Source organism: Bombyx mandarina, chromosome 16, assembly GCF_030267445.1.
Source record: "Bombyx mandarina strain Sakado chromosome 16, ASM3026744v2".
NCBI classification, from domain to species: Eukaryota; Metazoa; Arthropoda; class Insecta; order Lepidoptera; family Bombycidae; genus Bombyx; species Bombyx mandarina.
The window spans coordinates 3130328-3140518 of record NC_143222.1 but is presented as its reverse complement, the minus strand read 5'-3'; the positions used below and the strand labels follow the sequence as shown (position 1 = coordinate 3140518).

At 35.4% G+C, this 10191-nt stretch overlaps 1 protein-coding gene across 1 annotated transcript; it reads right to left on the bottom strand.

The window, feature by feature from the left end:
• Positions 1-2025: 2025 nt before the first annotated feature.
• On the bottom strand, positions 2026-10191 carry LOC114252739 (uncharacterized). Its single transcript, XM_028187352.2, has 6 exons — positions 9862-10191; positions 8706-8836; positions 7369-7434; positions 5200-5283; positions 4346-4497; positions 2026-2912 (listed from the first exon to the last, which is right to left on the bottom strand). Exons 1-6 carry the CDS (start codon positions 9969-9971, stop codon positions 2712-2714), a joined length of 744 nt encoding a protein of 247 aa, XP_028043153.2. The 5' UTR covers positions 9972-10191; the 3' UTR covers positions 2026-2711.

Here is a 10191-nt window from a genome sequence, read left to right as displayed (position 1 = left end):
ATTGTTTTAATACTAAATTATTATTGTCTAATTATAATTGCATAAGTTGATAATAAATGCTATACAATAGCTTTACCGCGGCAGTCCCCGAGTGCCACACGCGTTTTTTTTTTTTATCTTTTAGCGCTTGGTCATCTGTAACTTTCATTACTCTGTGGTTCTTTGAATAAAAAAAACTAAGAAGAGCACAGAACTCTGTAGTCAGGAGCCTGCTGTACTACTATAGCATCAACAGTTCGATGTTTTCTTCTTTTTCCCCCCTACATTTTCACTCTGTTTTCATTGTAAAACTTCTTCGTTTAACTGCCTTTTTTCGGCATAAGGCCACTTTAGTATTCGTAACACGGTACATCCTAACGCTTAGAGTTTGTACTGAGCTTTTTGGATCGTGAAAACAGGTTATATTTTATGGCAATTTTAAAGGAAAATTTACATGTATATTATATTGTGTGTAATTATTTGTATGTATGCATTTTATTATTTTATACATAGGTATATTAAATTGTAGTATGTTTATTTATGCATACAAAGTCATATGTAATCTATATAAGTACCTATATTTAACATTATGTGTATCTATATCTATATCTATATATCTATATCTATATATCTATATCTATATATCTATATAATATTATATTATAAAGCGGAAAGATTTGTTTGTTTGTTTGTTTCGAATAGGCTCCGAAACTACTGGACCGATTTGAAAAATTATTTTTCCATTAGAAGCCGACATTGTCCCTGATGAACATAGGCTACTTTTTTATTTATTTTTTTATTTTATTTTTTGGTTTCATGTGTGTTTTAATGTTTCCGAAGCGAAGCGAGGGCGGGTCGCTAGTTCTACTATACTGAGATGTTAGTTTAAGGAAGATTTTTGTTTTGATTTTGTTCTTTTTTTTTTGTTTTTTTGTTGTTGTTTGTTATTCTTTTGTTAATGCACCTACCATGCATTATCTCTGCACCACCCTATGGTCGACTGAAAGAGAATGCCCATGTCTTTAAATCCGCCTGTGTACGTACAACTTTTGTTTTGTGCATAAATAAAATTAAAAGAAAAAATTGCGATATAACGATGCTTTTTTGACATGCAATCATTTGATCGTCCTACCAACTTCATGCGAAGCCATGTCAGGAAGGTCATGATGCTATGAACTCCGCCGCTAAAACTTAAGACGTGAAATCGGGAAGTGTTTGATTCAGAGGATTATAATAATAATAATACCTAATATTTCAGGTTACTTTTACTGTAACTAAGGGCTTCTCGAATTAAGCAACTTTCACTTACTAACTCTTTCCGAGGTAACAGTTTCCTTCACACTTTTTCCTATGTATTATAATACCTAACTTCCACCTCCTCAGATTAAGCCTGTTGAGTCGTGAGTTTTAGTCTTCGGATCTTTCTATATGCTACGGGTCTTAATACATATTCCCACCACTGATTATGTACCATGTTGCTATGTTTTTTTTTATATAATTCTATATCTGATATCTATATCTATACTAATATTATAAAGAGGAAAGATTTGTTTGTTTGTTTGTTTCGAATAGGCTCCGAAACTACTGGACCGATTTGAAAAATTCTTTTGCTATTAGAAGCCGACATTGTCCCTGATGAACATAGGCTACTTTTTTTATTTTTTTTTTTTATTTTTTTTTTGGTTTCATGTGTGTTTTAATGTTTCCGAAGCGAAGCGAGGGCGGGTCGCTAGTTATATTACAAAAAGCGAACCTTCTATACATTTACTAGGTAATCTGTTATAAAATCTTGATAAATATGTGGCCCGGAATAAATGGTTTCCGGTGGTTTGGTTCAGTTCTGTATAACGAAGTCCTAAATAGCGTAGTCAGTACCACAGATTAATAAATAGTGTAATAAAACAACTCTAAAGGTGTTACTCATTTAATCCAAACAAATAATTATTTAAATGCGAGATCTCTTTTGAAATTTTTCAACAGAGCTGTTCAAAAATTATCATTCGTAGATGTTCTTTGAATAAAAAAAAAGAGTTAATAACAGCGACTCAGAACATCCTTTGAATGTAGACAATTTATTACTAGAATATTAAATAGGTATGAAAAGAAATTCTCACAAATTACTACGTACCTAGGTTTTATTGAGCTATAATGTTTATTATTATTACGTGATGATTATTGAATATGAAAATCTAAGTGACTGCTTCGTCAATTTATCTACATAGCCCGAATTATTTGACACCAGCGCGCGTATAACTTCAAATTGCTACAGGAATTCTATAGGATACTAATTTTAATGCGAATTACAGTCTGTCATTTCGCAAAACTGGTTGGTTGTTGTGAGCTGTGAGAAAAAACAGGCAATACCTGTTCGTTATACTACAATTTTTTATTTTTCTCAATAATTATCGGTTTACGGATACATAATGCTGTGCTATTGGCCGTTTTCCAATTACAGCACAAGAGCGCATTATGCGGCATAATGCTCAACTAATTGGAAAACTACCGTTAAGTAATGGTTAATTATAGAGCATAATGCGACTCAGTGACGCACAATGCCGAATTATGCTGAAGCTTAGTTGAGCATTATGCCGCATAATGCGCTCTTGTGCTGTAATTGGAAAACGGCCTGTATCTACATATTATAATTCGTTACGTCAAAAATCACAATTATGAGCCAGTTACAAAATTTGACAGTAGTGAAGCTGTCACAATAATATTTTTTTTATAAAGTGTCACAATAAACGTCTGACTTCAGAATTGAGCGACGAGAATATAATTCTACTCGGTATTTTGGAGTTGTAATTGTCGTGAATCAAAATGTATCCGAATGGGAGATTTCTATCAAAACCATTTGTTATGTCGTCTCCTTCGTCGTGGCTGTTCGATGATGTTTGGACCCCTTGGTCTCTTTTTGACGTCTGGTTTTTTGAGGTCTATAAATATTGGGAGGCTTATATTAGGCACAATACAAAGGTATCTGAACACTCTTAGTAGTAGACTGACCTAACTCATAAAAGCAAATCGTTGGGAAATTCGCAAAAACGTTATGTCATTACTAACTTGTCTGATTTAATTATTTATACATCATTGAAAATTGTCTAATGAATAATAAAGGATGTGAATAGTAGAATTAAGTAATAATAGATACTAAAACGTAAATTTGATGATTTTCTGTAATTAATTATAATATTATAGATTTTGAAATTTTATCTCCGAGCTTAATACTAAAATCAATGTTATATTCATGACAGGTGACAGGTGATGATACTTTTCTATACTAATATTATAAAGAGGAAAGATTTGTTTGTTTGTTTGTTTCGAATAGGCTCCGAAACTACTGGACCGACTTGAAAAATTATTTTTCCATTAGAAGCCGACATTGTCCCTGATGAACATACGCTACTTTTTTTTATTTTTTTTTTGTTTCATGTGTGTTTTAATGTTTCCGAAGCGAAGCGAGGGCGGGTCGCTAGTTACTAATATTTTACTAAAGCTTTTTTTAATAAATTTTCAAGTTATATTATTCACTTTTGTACTAAATAGACCTAATAAGTAATTTAAATAAAACTTAGCTGAGATTTTGACATTAGATGAACTCAATTATCCACTACCTTTAATATAAAAAGAAACACCGCGAGTTGACTGTCACAATTTTAGACGCTTTTGTCAGTGTCACTTGACAGACCTTTTCAAAATTTGCACGAGTAAAAGATACAAACATCTATATATTAATATGTGAAGCAAAAACTTTGTACCCCTTTTTACGAAAATTGCGCGGACGGAGGAGTATGAAATTTTCCACTCTTATAAAGAATATAGAGAAGAAGAGCACAATGCTAATATTTTTTTAAAATAAAGCATAAAAGATACATTAAATCAATAAAGAAAACATTACACACACTACATACCATGTAGTGGACGCACACACGCATGCATACTATTTATTGCAATTTATTGTCAAACTTTTGTTCTTGACGTCTGTTGTAAATTGAGAATAGATTAAATATTGTTTGTCTTTGTTAATATTTTTTATAGTGTAGTCTTGGCGAAATTTGTGATTATAGAAGTATAAAATACAATCATAATAGTGTACAAACTTACAATTCTAATTAATTATAGTCGAATTTCGACTACTGCGGGACCTCTAGTATACTTTAAAGGTCTATGCAAACATAGCAGCTTCTCTGTCTAGATAAATTTAATCATAAAAATTCTGACATTGCTACATAGAATGATGGTTGTTTGTAGTAAATCTACACGTTTGCTTAGCTCGCTTTGAGGTAATTAGTAATTGGTCAGTCTATTATTAAGCGTGCGATAAATTTAAAAGAATTCTTAGATAACAACTAAAGAAAAAAACACTTACGTCATTCATTGAACTGCTTTTTTCAGGGTTGATAGTATTTTCAGGACTCGTGTCTGGAGAGATTATTGGACCAACAAAACTGTATGAATTATTGCCGTTTGATTTATTGTAATTATTATTGTTTCGTTTTATTGGCAATATTGGAGAGGTATCTGTTACAAAAGATATATATTTAAATCCGTAGTTCTGTCAAGTTATTCATCTCATATTTCTGAAAAAAAACCACTAACTAGGTACTACAAGTACGTAATTTAAAAGGTTATAAAATAATAATTTCAACAGTAGACTGTTCAAATTATGATATCCAATGATGTAAGCAATAAAAAAAAAATTATAAATAAAATGTTATGTTTATGATTGCCCTAAACAATTACGGCATAAGTGACATGTGAAATCTAGTCGGCTTATACGAGTACATTGTTGGCAACTCCCAACATTTTAGTATGGAAAATAAAATCATATGACTGGCAACATTGTTGATGTCTCCCCTTCTTTTTCACCGCAAGCGTACGTGTTTATTATATTCTTAAAATATCAAGTGTTTAAACATAGAAATAAACCATATTGCAGCACAAAACATTTTTTTTCCTACCTAAGCTGAGATCCTTGAGAGGCTATATCAGCGTAACCTTAACTAGTAGGTGAGCTCACGGGGCTCAAACCAGATGACGTTGCTAACACGAACCCTAGCAAGAGCCGTGCTTCGCAGAATCTACCTCTGGATCGGAAACGCGACCCACTGAGACAATCCGGCGAGAAGCTCAGTGGGCTGTGTCTGAGGGTAACAAAGCAGAAGTTTTCTTTATCATCAGTAACCGGCCCATAAGTACAACCCGCACCAAAACATACATTACCTATACTTTCGGAACGACGTGAATTCATAATCAGTTCAGGTGTCGGCACAGAACTCGAAGAATGCGTGCTGGTATTGTTTAAGACTGAAAATAAGATATGGTATGTAAGTACTTACCGGTGGTGGGACCTCATGTGAGTTCGCAAGGGTAGGTACCACCACCCGGCCTATTTCTGCTGTAAAGCAGTAATGCGTTTCGGTTTGAAAGGTGGGGCAGCCGTTGTAACTATACAGAGGCTTTAGAACTTATATCTCGAGGTGGGTGGCGCATTTACGTTGTAGATGTCTATGGGCTCCAGTAACCACTTAACACCAGGTGGGTTGTGAGCTCCTCCACCCATCTAAGCAATAAAATAAAAATAAAAACGTGAGTTATTGTGTTAGCTGCCTTCTCATATATAGTGCAAACGGAATCTTACAAACACGATTCATTGTAGGCATTTACTGTTTCGGATTTGATTATTGTTTATATGGGTGGTCGTGTTAAGTTATAACCTGAGTCCATAGACATCAACATAAACGCCCTCATCCAGCTCGAGACTTGAGTACTAAGTCTCAGTTTTATAGTGCAACGACTGCTCCGCCCATCAAACCGAAACCGGACTATGCGATGTTAGAAGAGTATTGGGGACATTAATGTAATCAATGTTTGGGTTATCAAGGTCCGAGGCTAGCTAGTTCTTTGTATGTTTATTGTGAATAATAAATGAAAAAAAAAAAGCCTTTAATTCCACCCCTAATAATAACCTAATACTTTTGAGGTATTTCGTTTTTTAGTGTAGTTATAGTGTACACATATAATTAATAAATATGTGTGTATGTATGTGAAAATTTGGAAGTCGTCGTGGCCTAAAGGATAAGGACGTCCGGTGCATTCGTATCTAGCGATGAAACGGTGTTCGAATCCCGGAGGCGGGCATCAATTTTTCTAATGAAATACGTACTCAACAAATTTTCACGATTGACTTCCACGGTGAAGGAATAACATCGTGGAATAAAAATCAAATCCGCAAAATTATAATTTGCGTAATTACTGGTGGTATTTGTTTTCAAGAAGAATTGCTTCTATTAATACACTTTATACTATGTTAATACACAAAACTAAATATCTATCTTCAATTCTTCATCGATTTAAATTGTAAAATAGTATAATGCAGACGAGATAGACACGAACGACGTCTCAATTGTGTCTCTGACTACAAGTTAGTGAGTAATTATAAATGATGTTTAAAGCAAGAGCGAACCAACAATGTACAGAAATAGTTTAAGTTTTTTTTCCTCCAAACACGTTGTCAATGTCTTAATTTTCGAACATATCCATTGGGAAAATACTACTGTTTACTTAACTAAAATTAATTAAATTTAACTGTTTCCTTAATGTTAAGATTATTGGATAACTATTTTAAGTACAGCGGATGTAAACAATTGTTTAAGGCGGCAATTTAAGAGAATTAATTTCGGCTTGAGCAGACTGGGTGAACCTCTCTGTTGTTATTGTTGTATACTATGTGTAGGGAGCGGCTTGGTTCTGCCCCTGGCATTGCTGAAGTCCATGGGCGACGGTAACCACTCACCATCAGGTGGGCCGTACGTAAGGGCAATAAAAAAAAAACTTGAAATTCAATGATAAAAGAATGAGGAGAATGATGGGATGAGAATGATGGGCGATGAGTGGATGAGCTCACAGCCGCCACCCACCTTGAAATATGAGTTCTAAGGTCTCAGTATAGTTACAACGGCTGCCCCGCCCTTCCAACCAAAACGTATTACTGCTTCACGGTAGAAATAGTCAGGGTGGTGGTATCTATCCGTGCGGGCTCACAAGAGGTCCTACCACCACCTGCCTGCCTAAATTTGATAAGAATCTACTAGTGCGGCTTTAAGTGTTTGTTCAAGTACAGAATTCACGGTAGTTCTTGTCAAGCCAAGGTCTTTTAATAGGTTATACAGAGATTTCGCTGGTATATTTCTCGCTAGCACTTCGGCTGCATATAAGCTACGTTTTTTTGTTAGCTAGTTCGTAAGGTCGTAAAAGCGAGATTAAATCGTAAAATTAGTCTTAATTGTGCCCATTGCTCGGGAAAACCGAAGAAAATATTATATATTGATTGACTGGTTCTGTTTTGTATAAGATCGTCTAATTCTCAATACATATACAAGTGATATTTACCTGTCTGCGTTGAGAATCCGGAGCGTCGTCGCTTGCAAGACATCTCTTTGTCTAGCTTACTCGCGTCTGTAATTACAATTGTTGTATTTTAATTTGTTGGTTTTGAGGAACAGCTATTCATTACGTAAGTTGGGCTTTAGTGATCTCGTAACAAGACGCCCATACTACCTATTACTATACTAGACTATTACCACCTTAAAAATAAGATAAATTTGATAGATTTTCAAGATAACGTAGATTTTCCTTCCTGCCTATGCTGATAGCCTTGAGAGGCTATTTCAGCTTCACCCTAGCATGTAAGTGAGCTCACGGGGCTCAAACCGGAAGTGTTGCTAACACTTCTAGCAAACTAACTAGCAAAAGCAATGCTTCGCAGAATCTACTACCGGATCGAAAACGCGACCCATTGAGAAGATCCGGCGAGAAACTCAGTGGGCTGTGTCTATGGGTTAATTCGCTCGTCGAGCCCAACCTCGAGGCTCAACGAGGACCGTGACCGGTGCTTGTGATACCTAAAAGCACCGTTAATAGATCGGAAAACATTGCCCCGGGTGAGGATCGAACTCATCACCTTAAGATTATGAGACTTACGCGCTGCCTACTGCGCTGCCGAGGCCGATAACTTAGATATATGTAGATACTAATGTATACAAAAATTTCCGAATAACAAAATTCAAAAAAGTAGGTATTTAGGTTTTGGTAGGTTTATATTTTCGCTAAAAACGGTAATTAGTATTCGTTTATTACATAATATTACTTAATTAACAATAAATAGGAAGTCAAATATTCAGTTGTACTTAAATTTTGTAAGATATAAAAATTACGTGGGTTTCATTCGCTTCCAGTCAACCTGGAGACCTAAAAGGACTACGTTCTGGACACCCTGATGCTGCTGAGGAGAAAATAATATCTTTTTAAGGGATTTTATGACCTGGTAACTAAGACCTTTTAGGTCAACTCGCATTTTAATTCTAATGAAAACTTATAATATATAAAATGATATAAAATGATATTGTGAAATGAAATTAAGTTTATTTATATGAAACATGGCATGAAATGAAATGTGATGATATGATATGGGATGAAATATAATCTCAGTAAAATGGTGGTCATTTACTGAAACTTTTTCAGTGGACTTTTTGGAGGATCCCCGTTCAGCTATGTTCAGCGGCTTTTGATTTTCCCACATTTGTGCACTTTCACAGATATTTAACAGTTAATAAATCACCGTTATTACACATTTAAACCTGAAGAAACACTAAATAGACAAAATAAAACAAATCACACAACTTCCACTCCTCGTGTTTCTACCGAAAAGTCAAAATACTATCTCGAACCTTCCAAAAGTTGTTGAATACCACGTTTGTATAGTTTCGCGGCTCCGTCGAGGAACGTGGCCGATGTTCTCAAAGAAAATCGCCTCCAAGCCTCTTGCTCATCGCTCCTCATCCAGTTTCCTAGTTTTGTACTGGAAAATATACATACTTCAAACCTTATGCTATCTGATCGGCTGCCTGAGCCCTTTAGACACAGTAATTCAAATGACTGAAGCATTTTTGTCTTGACAATAACGGGAGGGTAAGTTTAAGGTCTCAGTCGGTTTTTACTGGCGGTAGGACCTCTTGAGAGCCCGCGCGGGTAGGTATTACCGCCCTGCCTATTTCTGCCGTGAAGCAATAATGCGTTTCGGTTTGAAGGGCAGGGCAGCCGTTGTAACTATACCTGAGACCTTAGAACTTATATCTCAAGGTGGGTGGCGCATTTACGTTGTAGTTGTCTATGGGCTCCAGTAACCACTTAACACCAGATGGGCTGTGAGCTCTTCCACCCACCAAAGCAATAAAAAAAAAAAAAAAAAAACATTGCGCGGGCGAGGGTCCCTGCTCAAAAGTGGGAATGAATGGTAGCTTTTTATTCTTTGATAGGGTTGAAGGTACTTTCATAACTTTCTTCCGAAATTCTTTCCCGTATAATATTGAAATTTGGGTAAGGAAGTTCGAAGCATCCCTGTTGCGGCGTTATCGTCAATTTATCGAATCATTCTCTCGCTTGAAGATCTCACGATGCAGCTGTGTTCGCCATAGCTACACCCCTGTTAGAATATATTGCTGCCTATAATCGCTTAGAACGCTTAGGTTATCTCTATATATAAAGATGAATTGCTGTTCGTTAGTCTCACTAAAACTCGAAATCGGCTGGACAGATTTGACTAATTTTGGTCTTGAATTATTCGTGGAAGTCCAGAGAAGGTTTAAAAAGGTAGACAAATATGATAATCCTCGGAATTAAATAAAAATAACAATTTTGTTTTTCCTTTGACGTGTCCCCCGTCGGACGGATTCCTTTTGTGTGTTTTAAGTTTATATTGTAAAAAAGCTTAGATGTTTTATTTATCGATTGAGGCACTACGAAGTCGGCCGGGTCAGTGAGTTACTGTCATAAAATAGCAGAGCCATACTCAGAGTTTCGGCGTTCTAATTCAATGCTACTTACCAAATTTTAAGTAAGTTAATGTCTTCTTCATCTGTTATTGTTATGTCGTTGGCGGCCTTCCACGCTTTTCCAAGATTCTTGCTGCACATCAATTTACGATTGTAAAACATTCTAGGACGTGTAATTTTATAGTAGATCCAAGAATGCTAGATCACGAGTTTTAATCGAAAAAAAAAACAGTTTTTGTTACTACCCACCAATTGTTATGAATTAGTAACGATCACCATAGATAATATTAAATGTCAATTAGCAAAGGCTTATATTTACGATTGTAAAACATTCTAGGACGTATAATTTTATATGTAGATCCAAGAATGTTAGATCACGAGT